At 56.6% G+C, this 19,040-nt stretch overlaps 1 protein-coding gene across 1 annotated transcript in view; it reads left to right on the top strand.

Moving 5' to 3' along the window:
• Positions 1 to 15,350, top strand: part of CACNA2D4 (calcium voltage-gated channel auxiliary subunit alpha2delta 4) — a 111,252-nt gene extending 95,902 nt beyond the window's left edge. The window contains 9 exon segments of the mRNA XM_055141561.1: positions 6,295 to 6,365; positions 8,265 to 8,340; positions 8,930 to 8,982; positions 9,122 to 9,177; positions 9,442 to 9,462; positions 12,419 to 12,536; positions 13,790 to 13,902; positions 14,211 to 14,293; positions 15,081 to 15,350. Coding sequence (XP_054997536.1) covers positions 6,295 to 6,365; positions 8,265 to 8,340; positions 8,930 to 8,982; positions 9,122 to 9,177; positions 9,442 to 9,462; positions 12,419 to 12,536; positions 13,790 to 13,902; positions 14,211 to 14,293; positions 15,081 to 15,179 — 690 coding nt within the window. The 3' untranslated portion in view covers positions 15,180 to 15,350.
• Positions 15,351 to 19,040: the final 3,690 nt, after the last annotated feature.

Below are 19,040 nucleotides of genomic sequence, written 5' to 3'. Positions count from 1 at the left end.
ACCTCTTTTGTCACTGTATGTAGTTTTAAAAGTCATCCCATAAAGAACTGGGCAGAAGACCTGAGCAGACATTTTCCCAGAGAAGACAGACAGATGGCCAACAAGTATATGAAAAGCTGCTCAGCCTCATTCACCGTCAGGGAAATGCAAATCAAGGCCACAACGAGCTCCTGCCTCACGTCTGCAGGATAAATATTATCCAAAAGACAAGAAATAACAAGTGTTGATGAGGCTGTGGAGAAAAGCCTCTTGTGCACCGTTGGAAGGAATGTAAATTGGTGCAGCCGCTATGGAAACAGTATGGAGGTTCCTCAAAAAAAATAAATAAAAATAGAACTACCGTGTGATCCACTTCTGGGTACTTATCTGAGGAAAATGAAAGCACTAACTCAGAAAAATAGCTGCATGTTCACTGCAGCCTTATATACAAAAGCCAAAATGTATTAGTTAAGGAAATAACCTAAATGCCCACTGCTTTTAAATGATGGAATAATATTCCACTGTGTATGATTACCACACTAAAAAAAATCAGTGCATGCAAGATAAGTGTGGTAATCATACACAGTGGAATATTATTCCATCATTTAAAAAAGGCCACATTGTCAGTTCCATGGTGGAAAATCTACATGCTTGCACCTGGTTGATCTGGGTTCAATTCTCCAGCATCCTATGCAGGCTCTGGTTTGGAAGATGAGTCAAAGACCGTGGTAGAAATTGTTTCCAAGGGCCAGAGCCATAGCACAGTGGGCAGGGCGTTTGCCTTGCACGTGGCCGAACTGGATTCAATCCCCAGCATCCCATATGGTCCCCTGAGCACCATCAGGAGTAATTCCTGAGTGCAGAGCCGGGAGTAACCCCTGAGCATCGCCGGGTATGACCCAAAAAGCAAAAAAGCAAAAAAAAATTTTTAAAAATTGTTTCCAAAGTTTCTCATGCAACTGTGGGACTATGCATTTCTGCTTCTAAAAACCTCATTGGGGTGGAGTGATAGTACAGTGGGTAGGGCCCTGGCTTTGCATACGATCGACCAGGATTCAATTCCTCAGCACCCGTATGGTCCGCTGAGCCCCCCAGGAGTGATCCCTAAGTGCAGAGCCAGGAGTTAAGCCCTGAACAACTGCTGGGTGTGGTACCAAAGCAAAGACCAAGCATACAAACAAAAGACCTCATGTATTCAACAACTCTGTAGCAGCTAGTATTGCTTTGTAACAAATCGCCCCCAAATACAACAATTTAAAATCACAAAACTTTACCCCTCATAGCCTCCATGGGTCAGCAACCTGGAGGTGGAGGTGGCTGACCTGGAGGATTCGGGCAAGAGTGAGCCAGGGCTGCAGGCAAGATTGGCCAGGGTGGGGAGAGCTCCCGGTCACTTAGGAGGTCACAGAGACACCCCTCTCCCCCAGTGACACTCACAATGCGGCAGCTCCTCAGCCTACAGAGCCAGAGACAATAAGAACAAGGTGGACTCACAGTCTTGTTGGATCCACCTCAGGGGGGACATCTACCACCTTCTCGTCTGTTCGCTCAAAGCAAGTTTCAGGTCGAGTCGACATTCAAGGAGATGGGTGGAGGGGCTGCAGCGACAGCACAGCGGGTAGGGCATTTGCCTTGCACGCAGCCGACCCAGGTTCAATTCCCAGCATCCAGTATGGTCCCCCGAGCACCGCCAGGAGTAATTCCTGAGTGCAGAGCCAGGAGTAACCCCTGGGCATCACCGGGTGTGGCCCCCCGCAAAAAAAAAAAAAGCAAAAAACGGAGAAGGGTGGAAGAAAAGGGCTGACTGGCAAGAAACTGGAACCATTAAGAAACACCTCAGATTCATACACACACACACACACACACACACACACACACACACACACACACACAACCACCACCACTACCACCACCACCCAAACCTGTCCACTCCTCCAACCAGATACAAGGTTAGGTTCCAGACTACCCGACACCCACCTTCCTGCATGCCTCCCTCCTCCCTCCTCCTTCCTCCCTTCTCCCCCGCCTTGGTGCCAGACGGGAGGCCCTGAGGCTCTAAGAGTCCGAGAGAACTGCCCGCTCCCAGCCTCCACCCCAGCTGAGGAATCAGAAACTCTGGGGGCTCAGGGGCCTCTGACTGCGCCCAAACAAGCTCACTGTGACTCTGACGTTCCTAGCGCTCAAATGCTGCTGTCTGGTCTCTCAAGTGAGCACTGTTGTCTGGAGTTACTGGCCTACCCGGCTCGGTATTCCTGCCCAGAGCCATCCAGAGAAGCTGATGGCAGAGCCAGAGGGGCCCAGCGCCTGCAGCCCGTCCCAGGGCGGGGCCTCTGGGGCCCTCTAAGGAAACTTTGGGCTCCCTGGGCCTCACTTTCAGCCCAGGGCTCATTCCTGTCAGCAGGCCCTGCCAGTGACAGGCTGAGAGCCCCGGGCCGGGGGTCCAAAGCAGCACGGGCGGGGCCTGTCAGCTCTATGGCCTTCACAGTAGCTCTGGGACCCTGGATTTAAGGACTCGGGGGCCTGGCATTTGCCTCTGGATACCCAATACACACACACACACACACACACACACACACACACACACACACACACGCTTCAAAAATGGGCTTTAAAAGAGGGCTGTGTAGAGATAAGGACCAGGAGGTTTGACCTACGGCTTGGAAGCCGGCCTCACATGCTGGAGGAAAAGGCAGCTCAGACAGAGAAGGGATCACCAAGTAAAGGGTGCTGGGAGGACCCGCTCAGGTTGGGAGCTGCCAAAAATAGACTATGGACTGAACACGATGGCCACTCAATACCTCTATTGCAAGCCTCAATACCCAAGAGGAGAGAGAGAACGAAAAGGAATGCCCTGCCACAGAGGCGGGGTGGGGGTGGTGGGAGGGATGCCGGGATCATTGCTGGTGGAGAATGGGCACTGGTGGAGGGGTGGGTAACCAATCACTGTATGACTGATACGCAGACATGAACGTTTCTAAGTATGTAACAATACCTCACGGTGATTCACTAATTAAAAAAAAATTAAATAAATAAAAGGGGGCTGTGGGCAGTGGATGATAGGACAGGAGGGAGGGTGTTTGCCTTGCACAAGGCTGACCCAGGTTCAATCCCCAGCACCCCATATGGTCCCCTGGAGTGATCGCTAAGCACAGAGCCAGGAATAAGCCTGGTGTGGCCCAAAATCTAAAAATACGGGGGGGGCTGGAACGATAGCACAGCGGGGAGGCCGTTTGCCTTGCACGCGGCCGACCCGGGTTTGATTCCCAGCATCCCATATGGCCCCCTGAGCACTGGAGGAGTAATTCTTGAGAGCATGAGCCAGGAGTAACCCCTGAGCATCACCGGGTGTGACCCAAAAAGCAAAAAAAAAGGGGGTCTGTGGAGGGGCTATGGCAGGGCAGGGAAGCTAGAAAGTCAAGGTCCCTCTGTAGCATCCTTCCCTGACGACTTGAAGGTCAGAGGGCACAGCACCCACCTTCCCGCTCTGCTCCCCTGCCAGAGACCACAGCCCAGTGCAGCCCTTCCTGCCCTTCCCGAGCCTCAGGGGCGCCTGCTCGGGCCGCGTCCCTGCTTCCAAGTCCCTCTGCCCCTCCCCCTGCCTCCTTGTGTTTGGGCACTGGGTTTGCGGGCTCAGGAACTTGGTCAATCCACTTAGCTCACCCTGACAGCATTCAGCTGAAACTGCCAGCTAGGAGTTGTGTCCTGCAGTCAGGAGCAGACACCTGCCTCGATAACTAAAGGGTTATTCCTGCACATAAAACATGCGTCAAGGGGGATGGAGAGAGAGAGAGGGAGAGAGAGAGAGAGAGAAAGAGAGAGAGAGAGAGAGAGAGAGAGAGAGAGAGAGAGAGAGAGAGAGGGAGGGAGACAGGGAGGGAGAGAGGGAGAGAGTACAGCAGGCAGGGCATTTGCCTTGCACACAGCCAATCCAGGTTGGATACCTGGCATTCCATATGGTCCCCTGAGTTCCACCAGAAGTGCTCCCTGAGCTCAGAGCCAGGAGTTAATCCCTGAGCACTACAGGGTACTCCCCATGCCCCCTCCACAAAAAAAAAAGTAAAATTAAACGAATGGTTGAAGTAAAATTAAATGAATGGTTGAAGGCTTGGCGTGATCTGAGCACTAATGAGCCCATCCCCAAGGTCACGGCAGATTGCAGAGGCGCCTGCCTTCTTATCCACTCTCCAGGGGAGAAGCAGGGGCGGCAGGGGGAGCAGACAGGAATGAGGCAACACCCCCCAAAGTGATCTCCCTTTAAATCGGCTCCCTGGCGTCCCACCAACTGGCCAACTGCTCGAAGTTCACTGGCCAGTCCCAGCTGCAGGGAGTCTGGGAAATGCAGGGTCTGCCCTGAGCACACGTCCTCCCTAGGAAAGAAGAGGGGCCAGTGGGTGGGGCGCGGATCTTTCCTGTCACCGACCTAACCTGAAAAATCACATTGTTTACGTTCAGAGGAAGGTCCATCTCCCCCAGTGCCCGCACGATGCTTCTGTCTTACTCTCGGGGATTTCTGCCCCGGAACCAAGAGTCTGAGCCACAGGGCTAAGGATGAAGAAGCCTAGAGCGAGGCCTGTGGGCACTGGCCAGCCCAGAAGCAGCCGGTGTCCATCCTGCTGCTCTCTCCCCGGGCACAGGGTGGGGGACACCAACACACCCTGTTCCTCACTCACTCTGGGAACTACAAAGGGCTGCCCCGGGGAGGACTCCGGGGACCCCAGATAACCCCTTGAAGAATGGGCAGCATCAGCTGCCCCTCACTGTCCTTCCTGCTGTTGGCCCCAGGTGTCCCCAGCTCCTCCACGGAGCCCCTGTGACCCCCGCAGAGCAGAGGGGCCAGCCTGAGCTCAGACCACCTGGACATCCCATCATCTCCAGCACTCAGCTTTCCACAGCTCTTTCTGATCACAGGGCTGGAGCGATAGCACAGTGGTAGGACATTTGCCTTGCATGCGGCCGACCCGGATTCGATTCCTCCGTCCCTTTCGGAGAGCCTGGCAAGATACCGAGAGTATCCCGCCAGCATGGCGGAGCCTGGCAAGCTACCCGTGGTGTACTCGATATGCCAAAAACAGTAACAACAAAAACAGTAAAAGTCACAATGGGGGGGGGGGTGAGAGAGAGAGAGAGAGAGAGAGAGAGAGAGAGAGAGAGAGAGTAATTGCTCAAGGGAGGACCCGGGCTTCTCCAAGGGCGGAGAAAGCCCCTACACACATCCCAGCATTAGACACGAAAGCATGAAAGTCCACATCCCAAGAGGGGAGATGCTGGTGACACGTGTGTTCAGGCATGTGCTCGGCCACGTGGGCGCAAGCAGCACGTGGGCTCGGCAGTATCTGCGCGCCCTTCTTGTGTTCAAAGTGGCCTTTATAGGGTTTCTCCAACCTGCCCCCTTGTGCGGCTTCTTCCCAGGTAAAAGCCCGTTGCTAAGGAGGTTTCCAGGGAGGTGGGAGTGGTGATGGTCTTCTTTGGGCTGAATCACTAAAGTGAATCAGGTTAAGGGAGAGGTCCGAGGGTATTCGAGGAATTTCCTTCATGGGGAAGGGTCCAATGTCCCCAGGGCCCGTTGCTGCTCAAGGTCTTATCTGGATCCACAGGGTGGATGAGCCTTAGAACTTTCCTCCTAGAGTTTTGTTCACTGAGTCTCACTGCCAAGGCCCTTTCCCTGTCTACCTGCCTCATCAGGGGGAGCTCAGGGTCCGCCAACCCCCGTAGCCACGGGGTTCCTAGAACCAGACACTAGCCCGGCACCAGCACACATCTGCACACACACACACACACACACACACACACACACACACACACACACACACATACACACACACGGACAGGCAGACACTCCGGATCCAAACCAACAAGTTCCCCAAAGCTGCCTGCAAGCTGCTTAGTGCAGCTGTTGGAGGAATTAGGAATTCTGTGCCTGGGAAAGAAATCTGACTCTGCCTGGGACTGATTTCATAGTCAAAAATGGACTCCAGCTTCAGAGAAGAAAACACAGAAGGAGCAAGGAGACGGCAGGGCCATGGTAAGGGGAAGGAGAGGGGTGTGGAGAATTGATTATCTGACTCTGATGATACTGAAGGGGATCTTGTACCTGGGCTCAGAATAAGCCTGGGCTAAGGCGGGAATCTCTCTCTCTCCTCTCTATCTCTCTGTTTCTCTCTCTGTCTCTCTCTGTTTCTCTCTCTCTGCTTCTCTCTCTGTTTCTCTCCCTCTGCTTCTCTCTCTGTTTCTGTCTCTCTCTGTTTCTCTCTCTCTGTTTCTCTCTCTCTCTCTCTCTCTCTCTCTCTCTGTCTCCCTCTCTCTCTGTCCTCGCAGATGGGAAGGTTTCTGGGGGAGGTGGACGGTGCGCTCATGACCCAGCTGCTCGGCACGGGGGCGTTCAGCCGGTAAGTGGGCCATGCCTCTCTCCAGTCCGAACAGATACCGGAAGGCAGAAAGTGACACTAAATGGTCTGGACAGATTTGGGATCCTGATCACAAAACTCCACAGGAGGGGGCGGGCGGGGCACATGAAGGGCCGGGGGTCTCTTCTTTGTGTTCAAGATTCTGAGTTCACTGCAGAAGCCCGGCCGAGCACTGCAAGGGTGGTCCCAGAGGCTGCCCACGGCAGAAGTATCACCAAACCCGAGCATGAAACCATCTGGCCAGTGGGACAAGAATCGCTGAGTAACACTCTGGGCTTCCTGGCATGGCTTGGGAGGCCCCCAAAAAACATTCCATTATGAGGGTGTTTTGAGGAGGGAATGGTGGGCAAAATGGATGCAGAGAGCCAAAAGATAGAAATTTTCAGATATAAAATACGCGAGTCCTGAGGCCAGAGAGATAGTACAGCAGGTAGGGCACTTGTCCTGCGCACAGCTGACCCAGATTTGATCCCCAGCATCCCCTACGGTCCCCTAAGCACAGCCAGGGATGAGCCCTGAGCACAGAGCCCGGAATAACACCCACGTACTACTGGGTGTGACCCAAAAGCAAAACAAGAAAAGTAAAATAAATGAAGTAAGTCCTAAAGATGTGACATTCAGAGCTGGAGCGATAGCACAGTGGGGAGGGCATTTGCCTTGCACGCAGCCAACCCAGGTTCGATTCCCAGCATCCCACATGGTCCCCCCCCCCCCACCCCGAGCACTGCCAGGAGTAATTCCTGAGTGCAGAGCCAGGAGGTACCCCTGTGCATGACCCAAAAAGCAAAAAAAGAAAATAAAGATGTGACGTTCAGCAAGATGCCGATAGTTAACACGCTCCAGCATATCTGGAAATTGCTTAGAAGAATAAGTCTGAAGACTCCTCACAAAAAACAGTAAGGTGGACGGTGAGGAGATTCACTGGGATCATTCTGCCGCATACACAGACCACAGCTGGGAAACTGACACAGTCATGAGCTAATTACACAAAATTGTGAACCACACGCAGAGCAGTGCCACACATGCTGCAGCAGGCAGGCACTTGCCTTGCGTGCCGCAGGCCCAGTCCGATTCGCAGCGTCCCGTGTGGTCCCTCAGGTACCATCGGAGGTGATTCCTGGGTGAAGAGCCAGGCGTACCTCTGAGCAAGATAGCACAGTGGGCAGGGCTTTGGCCTTGCATACAACTGCCATAGGCTCGATGCCTGGCATCCTGAGGCCCACCGGGTCCTGGGTGCAGAACCAAGCCCTGAGGACCGCCGTCTGGGGGTCCAAAGCCCCAAAATAAATTAATAAAATAAATAGTGATGGCTGGAGCAATAGCACAGCGGGAAGGGCGTTTGCCTTGCAGGCAGCCAACCCGGGCTGGATTCCTCCGTCCCTCTCGGAGAGCCCGGCAAGCTACTGAGAGTATCCCGTCCACACGGCAGAGCCCGGCAAGCTACCGTGGTGTATTCAATATGCCAAAAACAGTAACAACAAGCCTCACAGTGGAGACATTACTGGTGCCCTAGCAAATCGATGAACAACGGGAAGACAGTGACAGTGACAGTGTCACAGTGACACACACAGCAAGGCCCAAAGCTTCAAAATCGGATTGGACAGGAGGTGCGAGAGGCGCGAGGTCATCTGACTCTGTTTGCTGTTTTCTTCAGAGGGACAGGCTGTGCCGGCTCCCTATTGCAGGGGGGCAGGGACCTTCCAAGCGGGGCTCAGGGGATCCTGCGGCGCCAGACCCCAGCGGGCCCCGAGTCAGGGATGCGCCTCAGCTCCGGTCTCTCTCGGGCTCCATTGCCGTCCTCTCACCCTGCCTCCCACAAACTGCCCTGGGAAGGGGCGTGTGGGGGAGGGACCGGACGCACTCCTCCTCTCCCGACTGCAGGGTGATCATGTACGATTACCAAGCCATGTGTGAGGCCTGGAGCCAGCACCCCAGCGCCGCCCGGCCGCTGCTCAGCGTGAGTGCTCCCTACTTCCCCTGCCCAGCCCCAGGCAGACCCCTCCTCATTTCAACCCCGAGATGAACCCCACATCTGCCACATCTCCCCCATTTGCCCTGCATCCCCCTCCTGCCTCAGCCAGTGTCCCCCCTCTGGGGCTCCAGGGGAGTTGTTTGCGCAGCTCGTAAAATAATCCAGCAAAGAAAGGAGCCCGTTACTTCCCCCCGCCCCCGCCATTGCTACTGCGGGTCCCCGAATGCAGCCACATGCCTGTCGCTTTAAGAGCACTGGACCTTCCTTCCGAGGGTGCCTGGATCACTGGATCAAGATGCCAGGGCAGGGCGCTGGAGCAATAGCACAGCGGATAGGGCGTTTGCCTCGCACACCGTCAACCGTCAACCCAGGTTCTATTCCCAGCATCCTATAGAGTCCCCTGAGCACCGCCAGGAGTGATTCCTGAGTGCAGAGCCAGGAGGAACCGCTGTGCATGGCCGGGTGTGACCCAAAAAGAATAAAAAACGTTGCGAGGGCAGTGGGGGCACTGAGGGGCAGCTCTAGAGTCCCCGGGGATTGTGGTCTCAGGCTCACAGCCTGTCCCTGTCCCCAGCCACTCTCCGCCCTCCTGAGCGCCGCCAGGTGGCTGCTGACTGAGCTTCTGCCGTGAGTGGGGCTGGGAGCGGGGAGCAGGGCCGCCCCTGTGGACGCGCGTGGGGGTCCCTTCCCTCTCCCGACTCGTGGGCAGGGGGAGCCCGGGGCAAGAGGCTGGGGGCCTGCGGGCGAGTCAGGCCGTGTCCTGCAGGTCCGTGCTGGACGGCGGTGTCTGGGGCTTGTGGAACGTGGACTGCGGGGCTGAGGGTGAGTATCTGTCACCGGGGGGAGGCGGGGGGGACACAGGGGCTGGGCAGCTCTGGGGCGGTCACTGCGCTGACCTCATCTGCTCTCCTGTTTCTCATCACCGTGCTCTCGCTCCTTCCTCCCCGCACCCCTGTGTGTCCCATCACATCTCCGGCCACCCATGCTCCCCGAGTCACCTACCTCCCGTGTGACCGCTCCACCTCGTGAACATCACTGTCCCGTGACATGCCGCCGTGACATCACCCATCCCCGTGTCCTGGGCAGGCAAAGCTGTCTTCCATCACTGTAAGTAGCGTCAGCCCCGCGGCTGGGGCGTCCCAGAGTTCCGAGGGCCTGTCCAGTCCTCCCGTCCCAGGTGTGCAAAGTGTTCCCTCCGGGGACCACCCCTCCCCAACTCACAGACCCCTCCCAGGTAAAAGCAGCATTTCCGGGGGGCTGTGGGGAGCCCAGAGCCCAGGCCACAGGTGTCCAGCCCGACCTATGTGGCCATCACCTGGAAGAACGTTCTGGTGACGTGGCCAGTGACGGTTGGATGCGGGTGAGCAGCGGCCATTTGGTCACCCTTGGAGCAGGGGACAGAGGTGCCCCGGCTCAGGGTTCTACCCTGCTCGGTTCCAGCTGGTCATACCATGAAGCTGGCATCCGGGAAGGCATCCTCGTGTCCCTGAGATCAGGCCCCCCCCAGAGACCGAGGCCTCGGAGGGAAAACTATCTCTTCTGCAGTGGTGGCCACACACCTACAGGGCCCCCAACTTCTGCCCTGCTCAGCCTCCCTGTCCCGCTTCATGAAGGTTCTGGAAACTTCTCCACCACCTGGGCTGCACCACCCACCCAGCTTGGCTCAGGGTTTGGCTTCCAGATAAAAATCCATTTTCAGGGGCTGGAGCAATAGCACAGCAGGGAGGGCATTTGCCTTGTACACGGCTAACCCGGGTTCGATTCCCAGCATTCCATATAGTCTCCCAAGCACCGCCAGGAGTAATTCCTGAGTGCAGAGCCAGGAGTAACCCCTGTGCATCATTAGGTGTGACCCAAAAAGCAAAAAAAAAAAAAAAAAAACAAGAAACAAAAGATCCATTTCCAGGGGCCCGAGCAGGGAGCTGCTCAGGCTGGCAGCCCGTTCCCCTCTCCTGAGCACTGTCAGGTGGCTGGCTACTCACTGAGCCTTTGTCCAAGGTGGCCCCAGTCAGGGGCGGAAGCCATAGTGGAAAAGGTACTTGCCTTGGATGCAGCTGACCCGGGTTCAATCCCTGGCATCCCATATGGCCCCCCGCACACCGCCAGGAATAACCCACAGTGCTCTCCCCGCTGCCTGCACCCCCAGGGGCGACTCCCGCCTGCTTCTGGCTCCTTTTGGAATCGCCCCCATCAGCCCTCGAAGGACTGCTCCGGGGAGTCCACAGGCCCTGGGGTGTGTGACAGGAACCAGGGGCGCAGAGTCCCCGTGTCCCAGCCCCTCCTTGCCTCGCCCGGAGCAGGGGGCTGTACCGCTCCCCACTTGGTCCCCCTGTCAGCAGGTCCGTCTCCCACAGCCGAGGGCAGCCTCCCCGTGGGCCTGTTTGCAGCCCCCTCCCCCTCCCTGCCCAGCTGGCTGTCACCTCTGTCCTCGGGCACAGTGCTCCCGGCCAGTGCTTCTGGCCACGACCCGACTTTGGGAAGCCACACGCCAGGCCCGGCCTGCCTCGTGACTGCCATCAGCGCGGTGACATCCTCACCAGGGGCTCAGGGGCGAGTGGACAGGCCAGCCCTGGGTCTGGAAGGGAAGAGGCGCCTGCCAGCCTCCAGAGCCCGCCGCCCCCACGGCCTCCATGGGCCTCTGAGGGGGATAGACCGGCCCTGTGGCTCTTCCTCTCACGGGGGACCTGTGGCCTGTGAAAAGGCCACCCTCCGGCCGAGTCAGTCATCCAGAAGACCCGCAGCCGCCCTGCGTGACCCGGGCCCCCCAGGGCTCTCGAAGGGGGGGCCACGGCCCCGCCTCGCTCAGGGGAGTCCTGAGGGGAGGGGCCCGGCCCGGGTATGCAGGACGCGGCGGTCAGACAGCGGGACTGCCCCCCCCAGGCGTCACCTGACCCTCAGCCTGCTGATCCGGGCCCCCTGGCCCCCTGCTTGTCGTGGCCTGCCCCCTGCACTCTGTCCTGTGCCTTCCTGTGGGAACAACCCAAAGACACCCACGCAGGGCCACGTCCCCCGCTGTGGCCTGGCTCGGCTCCCAGCTCTGCCCTCCCAGGCAGGGTACACCAGCTACCCCGGGGAGATGACCCCTGCGCACCACGAAGAGCCGTGACACCCTTCAGGGTCTCTCTCTCTCTCTCTCTCTCTCTCTCTCTCTCTCTCTATATATATATATATATATACATATGTATACATATATACATATATATGTATATATGTGTGTATAATTAATTTATTTAGTACTTTTTTTCATTCTATATCATCAGGAAGATTAATTTCAACTTGTCTTTTTTTTTCTTTTTTTTTGGGGGGGGGGTCACACCCGGGAATGCACAGGGGTTACTCCTGGCTCATGCACTCAGGAATTACTCCTGGCGGTGCTCGGGAGACCATATGGGATACTGGGAATCGAACCCAGGTTGACCAAGACAAACGCCGTCCCGCTGTGCTATCGCTCCAGCCCCTCAACTTGCTTTTCTTTTACCTACATAGGATCAGTTGGTACTCAAAACTGTACCACCAGACTCCGTAAATGATTTTTTGTTCATGACACATTTCACTTCATCAGAACCATCTGAATAATTTGCCGAGATGATTTGTTTTGAGTGGCATCCCCCCTCCAATTCTCCTTTTTTTCTTCTTCTTCTTTAACCTCACCCACCAATTTATCCCAATTTTTGGCATAATGAGATGACGACGGACATTGGTTCTTCACATCTGCTGTGAAGGGGCTCACGTCTCCCAGGGCCTCTGCTCGGCCCTCACGTCTGGACGTACAGGCTGAATGAAGCCTTGAGGGTGGCGGGCAAGGAGGCCACCAAACGCCCCTCGGACCCCCCGACCCCCAGAGCATCAGGCGCTCTGGGACTCACTGCTCCGTCTCCAGCTCCTTCACGTCACCTCGGGCCTGGGAACTTTCTGACATGGGAGCCATCTACAAGGGCAGGGGGCGTTTCCTCGGGAGGGGCAGGCAGGGCCAGGACCCCACCCCTAGCCATCACAGGCCTGGCTTTGAGGGCCCCCGTGGAGGCCCTTTCTCCACTCAGTCTCCGCTCCCCGCTCCCTGCAGCCCACAAGCAGCAGAAGCAGCAGGTCCTGCAGCCCTGCGACACAGAGTACCCCGTGTTCGTGCACCAGACGGCCGTGCCGCAGACCCACGGGGACGTCGAGTGTGGCGCTTGCCGGAAGTAAGGCGCGCGGGGGCACTGAGGGCGGAAGGTGCTGGGGCCCCACTTCCCTCAGTCAAGGAAACGTAAGCTGAGGCCGAGGCCAGGGAGTGGGGCCCCTGGGGACAGTGGGCAGAGCAGGGACTGGGAAGGTGACCCAGCAGCCACATTCTGTGCCAGCGAGACCGCCCCATCACAGGTCCCCACCTTGGGGACAGACAGTGGTTCCTCTCCTCCACCACAGGGCTGGAGGCCGGGAGGGAGGAACAGGTCAGCCCTGTCCATGGGAATCTGCGCAGCTGGAGTGGGGGTGGGCACGCACCTGGCAAATCTAGATGTCTGTGCATGGGCTGACCCCCGGAGAGTGAACCCCCCTCCCAGGTCTGTGCTATTGTTAGTGTCAGTTCTCTTGTGGTGAGAATAACACACACTGTAGGTTTTCTGACAGTCAGAAATCAAGCAGATCTGAATTAAAGTCGCCTCTGGGGACCAGAAAGAGAATTTAGTGACCAGGACCACCAGGCTCGAATTCTGCTGCCATGGCCCCACTCTACTGCTCCCCAGCACTGCAGCAGGTGGCTCTGGGGTGTCCCACCCCCCCAGCACAAACCCTTGCCACCCCGCAGCAGCAAAGGAACCAGCCGAGCAAGTCTGCATCCAACTGGCCAGCCCAGCTGAGTCAGCCAGTGTCGCTGGGAGTGGCCCCTGGCCCCTCTGGGCACTGCGTGGGATCCTAAACCCCCCTCCCATCTCTATCCCACCCGTCCATCCCCCCAAAAAAGAACCAAACAGGTTCTGCTACAACCCAGCTGCGACGTCCCTTCTAGCCTCATGGTCTCACGTGGAAAATGGAATCGTGACGACCTCAGCTAATGCCAGGAAGGTCACACGCTTGTACCTGAGGGGTTCGCTGTTACATAAAGCTCCCGGCCCTGATCGCCAGCCTTGTCTGGGGCCATGTGCAGGCGCGCTGCGCCACCTGGTGGCCGCGTGGGAGCGCTGCCGCTTCCCTTTGGGTCGCCCTGATCTGGAACTGCACTGATCGGTCGCTAACGTCCCTGCACAAACAGCCTCGACCCCCATCGTTAACCAGGAACGCTCCCTCTGGACATCCTCAACCCACTGGGAGAGCGGGAGTGCTCCTTCGGCTCAGCTGCCCGGCACGGGCCCCGCCTACCCTGCCTCCTGGGTCTCTGCCCTCGCACCCGCCGCCCCGGCTCGGGCTCCGCCTCCCGGGCCGCCCGCGAGGTGCCGTGACCCTGTCTCTGCTGCAGGACGTTCGTGATGCACCAGATCCCGAGCAGCAACCTCCTCCTCCTGGTGGCCGGGGCCGCGTGCGACTGCGGCGTCTTCCCCCGGGTCCTGCAGGAGGCCACGGAAGTCAGATATATCCTCCTGCTCCGCCCGAGGGGGTCGCGGGAGTGTAGACGTCAGAGTGGGGAGAGGGGGAGGGAAGGCCAGAGCCCGCCTCACCCACCCGTCCCACTCCCCGCCCACACCCTCCTCACCCCTCTTCACCCACACCCCCTCCTCATGCTCCCTGAGCACTGTTTGGGCTCCAGTCCTTCCTCCAGGCCCCAGGTGCTGCCTCTTGACCCTGGTGGCTTGCAGGGGCACCAACTGGTGCCACCACGCAGGCATAGCTCTTGCAGAAAGTCCTCTCCCAAAGCAGCATCCTTGACGGCGAGTCCGCACATAACGCCTCTGTGAAGTGTGACCGGCTGCGCTCCCGGAAGCCCCGGCGGCGGCCCGACTCCTGCCACGCCTTCCACCCGGAGGTGGGCGCGCTGGGCCTGCACCCCCTGAGTACCCCCTGAGTGTCTGGGCACGCGCGGGTGGGTAGGGACGCGTCTGGGCCCCCCTCCCCGCCGGCCTCTGCTCCGCACGCAGCTGGTGATTCACAGCTGGAACCCTGGCGAATCCAGCCTCCACCCATCAGTGATGCCCCCAGCGCTGACCGCTTCCCTGAAGTCATTCTAAGAGCGTGACCAAGAGTGACCCCCAGACTTGGGGCCAGAGAAACAGTCCAGCAGGGAGGGCGATGGCCTTGCATGGGGCCCATCAGGCTGATCCCATACAGTCCCTCCCCCCACCCCCACCCCCGCCCCCAACCCCAGCATAGCCAGGAGTGATCCCGGAACACAGAGCCAGGAGTAAGCCCTGAGCATCACCGGGTATGACAAAAACACAACAAACTGACTCCCGGACTTGGGAGAGGGGGGAGGGAGAAGGGGGGCAGCCTCTAGTGCCCCTGTAGGCCAGAGAAAGACAGCACAGGGGTTGAGGGCGTGAGGGGCGCCCTGGCACACACCTGAGCAGGGCCAGCACCACAGCCTTGGGCCCTCGTATTGAGCTGCTGGCCACCTCGGCCAAGAATCCCTGGGAGGGTGGGGCCCTGGGCCCCCTGAGCACTGCTTGGTAGAGGTCCAAGAAAGGGACCAGTGTGTCCTTCGCTTCCTGGAAGCTTCTCTTTCCTCGGATATTTGAACCTATGTACCCCAGAGTCCCGAGCCCCCCGTTCCCTGCCGCTGAGGTCGCCCGCTCACGTCTGCTCTGGGTTTGCAGGAGAACGCGCAGGACTGTGGGGGCACGTCAGCCACCTCAGCGTCCCTCCCGCTGCTCCTGGTGTCGCTGTGCGCCTGGGCGTGGCTGCCCGGCTGTTGACACCCAGCCAGTGTCACCTCGGCTTGGAGATGTTCTAAAGTCAGCGAAGTCATCTCAGTCCGGGGGAATGACCGACCACCTCCTGCTGAGCGGAACCAGACACCACTCCCCAAAGGCTCTCAGGGGAGCCCCGACCATCCACCCCAGGCTTTCAGGGCGTTACCTCCCATCTCTTCAGGAATCCAGCAGGCTGGATTCGAGTTATGCGCAAGACTAAAGCGCTGCTTAACTCCAGCTACTTCCCAGAGAGTCAGACCCCGCCAAAAGAAAGGGCTGGTCTGGTTTTTCTGATAAACCTAAGATGGTCACAGTGAAATCTAAAAACTTAAAAATTACCAGAAAAGTGAACAGAATGAGCAGGAGTAGATCAAGGCCAGAAACACTGCATCTGAAATATCTTTCTGAAAAGGAGAAATATGGTAGAGAAGAGACTCAATTTCCTAGCAAAAGTTCAGATTGCGTGTGTGTGTGTGTGTGTGTGTGTGTGAGTGTGTATGAGAGAGAGGGGGGGGGAGGCAGGGGGGGTCTGGGAAGGATGGGAAAGAGAAAGGGAATAGTAATGGTCATTGCAAAGACCCAGAACCCAAACAAGCACTGATTCCTTTTACAGCAACGTGACTCTGTACACTCTCCATAAACTATTTAAACTTGTAAAACCCATCTGGACTGTGATGATGGGTGTGGTGTTGGCACTATGTCTATAAGAAACTATCTTAACAGAACTGCAGGGGCTGGAGAGGTAGTGCAGTGGGTAGGGCACTTGGTTTGCACATGGCCAGCCTGGGTGGGATGCCCCCAGCATCCATATGGTCCCCTGAGGGGAGAGCCAGGAGTAACACCTGAGCATTGCTAGGTGTGGCCCCCAAACAAAAAACAGAACCCTCAGAATTCCAATTTAAGAAAATACAATAAATAAGATCAAAACTCCATAGTTTAAAATTGTCTTGACAAGGGCTGGAGCGATAGCACAGCGGGTAGGGCCTTGCACGCAACTGACCCAGGTTTGATTCCCAGCATCCCATATGGTCCCCCAAGCACAGCCAGGAGTGATTCCTGAGTGTAGAGCCAGGAGTAAGCCCTGAGCATCACTGGGTGCGACCACCCCCCACCACACCCCAAAAAAGAAAGAAATCTGGGGGAATTAAGAAGAGGCAAACAGGAAACAACAGAGCAATGTACAAGGGCCTCAAATACGTCATGGATGTAGACTTGTGACATATCTAAACGAGGCCCTACAACTCTAAAAGCAAGGGATTCAAAATACAACAACCAAACTTAATAATGTGTCTGTCAGAGAAGGAAATAAATCAAGGGGGGTGGGGGAAGAACGCAAAATAAAAAAGCAAAAATTAAATTAAATTAATTAAATTAAATTGTCTTGCCAAGCCCCGGTGCCAGGAAAGAGCACCGGGGTGGGTTCTCCTGAGGGTCAGCCTAACCCCGACTTCCCGAGAGGTCCAGGTCTCATTGTGGTTTCCCTGGCCACTGGCTCCGTCCTGGATGGGAACTCTCTTGGGACATTCTAATTTGTAGTCCTCCTGGGAAGAAGTCTCTGCCTGAAACCCCACATGTAAACACTTCCTCCAGAGACCCCCGGCACCTGACGGGCCCCCACGATCCTTCCACCTGGCTCCTGAGACACCTGCCTCCACTGAGGGCAGGAGGGCTGCAAGGCTGGGATGGCCTCGGCTCCATTCAAGCACCCAGGCCAGGGTGCCAGCTGCAGGGCCCCGGGCTCCAGTTCCTCTAGAGCCCCACTCACACAGCACACAGCACACAGTGTCATGGCAGGACAACGACCTCACTCTATTGGTTCATACATGTTATTTTCACCACCCCGGAAACCCTGCATTGCCCCAGGGAAGATAAGGGGCCGACTCAAGCTCTTCACACCCTCAGTTTAAGCGGGAGAATGATGCCAGGAATAGCCCCATGGACCAGGTCAAGGAAAAGTCAACCCATGGAAGCCTTGCAGCTGCCCCCTGAAGGAGGTCCTGCTGTTGGCCTCCTACTGTCACAGCAGAAAACAAGGCTGGTGTTGAAGGCGGGCTCTAAAGAACCGGAAGAGGACTGTGAGGTCGGAGTGTTATCCGTATCCTGGGCTTCAAACGGGCTGGCATATGGAAGTCAGCAGTCATTCCATATTCACTAGGGTTACTTTACCTTGTTCAGTGGAGGGATGAAGAGGTCAGGGGGCAAGGTCAAGGTCACCAGGGTCCACCAAGCGGAGGGTGAGAAGGCCGAAGGCGGTCCCTCCTCTCTGCTGCTCCGGCCTCTCCCCGAGACCCCGGCCACCCCCGGGCTTGTAGTGTAGAATGGCCTCCAGACACATCTAACCCCCAACAGACCCCCGGACACTGTGAGGTCTCTCTGGGTCGACCCAGTGCTGTCTCAGAGCGCTGCCAAGCAAACAATCTCCGTCATTTAAAAGTCAAGCTTAGGGTACGTGCCGTGCATACGTACAGCTGACCCGCTGAATTCCCCCTCCCCGTCCCCCCCATGGAGCGCCTCCACCCTGGGCCCCAAACACAGCCAAATTGACCCGATTAATCACAGTGATATAGGCAGGCGGGTAGATGGGGAGGCCCCTCCCTCAAGCCAATGGCGATGAATTTCCTGGAAAATAATGCTATCAGCAGACCTGAAGTTGCAAAAGGCCAACTTGGCAGAAAACAGGAACTAACGCCTGATAAGACGTACCTGGCCGGCCACAGACCCTAAGAAGGCTGGACCCCCATCTGGACAGATGCTGCAGCAGAAACAAAAGGCCAGGAAAGGAATTTCAAAGAAGACCATCACCACTCCCAACCCTTCCCCCTTTGGCAAACCTCCCTAGCAACCGACTTTGACCTAGGTGGAAGCCCCACGTGGGGGCAGGTTGGAGAAACCCTATGAAGGCCATGTGCTGCCTGTGCCGGCATCTCCCCTCCTGAGATGTGGACTTTCCTATCTAGTGCTGGGATATGTGAAGGGGTGTAGGATGACATTACTTTGTCCTCTCCCCCCTTGCCATGAGGAGCTTGTCCCGGTTTTACCCGGAGTTTAGGCTTACCCCAGTCTCACCCATCAAGGTGTATCCGAGTCACCCCCATCCCTTTGTTTAGCTGTAATCACTTCTCTATGCTCTCTTCCCCAAAAAGAGTTAATCAGCTTCTCCCCCTAATCTGACTCTGCTAATTTGTAAGGTCAGACCTTCCTAGGATATGGAACTTATAAGTTAATATTACCTTTCTCCTCTCCTTATGCCTTTTGATTAATTTACTTTAAAGCAATGTCCTTCTTGTATAGACACAAGAAGACAATATTATGCGTTTGTAACTTGGGACTTGTCTTCGAATATTATTCATTCCCAGGCATCTGCTTTCTCCACTTAAGCCTCAGTTGCCCTCAGTTCCTAGCACCTCAAAAGCAGGGTCCCGACGAGTGACAGGACGGATCCAGGGCAAGCGGTGAGTTATGTGCTACCCTGGCATCGAGATGGGCCTGGCCAAAGTGCCTAATTCTTTTTCTTTTTTTGGGGGGTCACATCCAGCTGTGCACAGGGGTTACTCCTGGCTCTGCACTCAGGAATTACTCCTGGCTGTGCTGGGGGACCATATGGGATGCCGGGAATCAAACCCGGGTCGGCTGCATGCAAGGCAAATGCCCTACCCGCTGTGCTATCACTCCAGCCCTTTTTTAGAAATTCTTTCTTTTCTTTTTTTTTTTTGGAAAGTGCCTAATTCTTAACTATAAGTTAAGAGCTTGATCACAGACAAATGCTGTCATGATCCAAAAGTAATAACGAGACTAGGACCCTGCTAGGGATAGGAAAGACTGATCTGGCCTGAGCACTGTAGTCTGAGATCGAGATGGCCCCAG

Source organism: Sorex araneus, chromosome 6 (assembly GCF_027595985.1).
Source record: "Sorex araneus isolate mSorAra2 chromosome 6, mSorAra2.pri, whole genome shotgun sequence".
Lineage (NCBI taxonomy): Eukaryota > Metazoa > Chordata > Mammalia > Eulipotyphla > Soricidae > Sorex > Sorex araneus.
The sequence above is the reverse complement of the archived record's forward strand: the minus strand, read 5'-3'. Positions and strand labels throughout refer to the sequence as shown.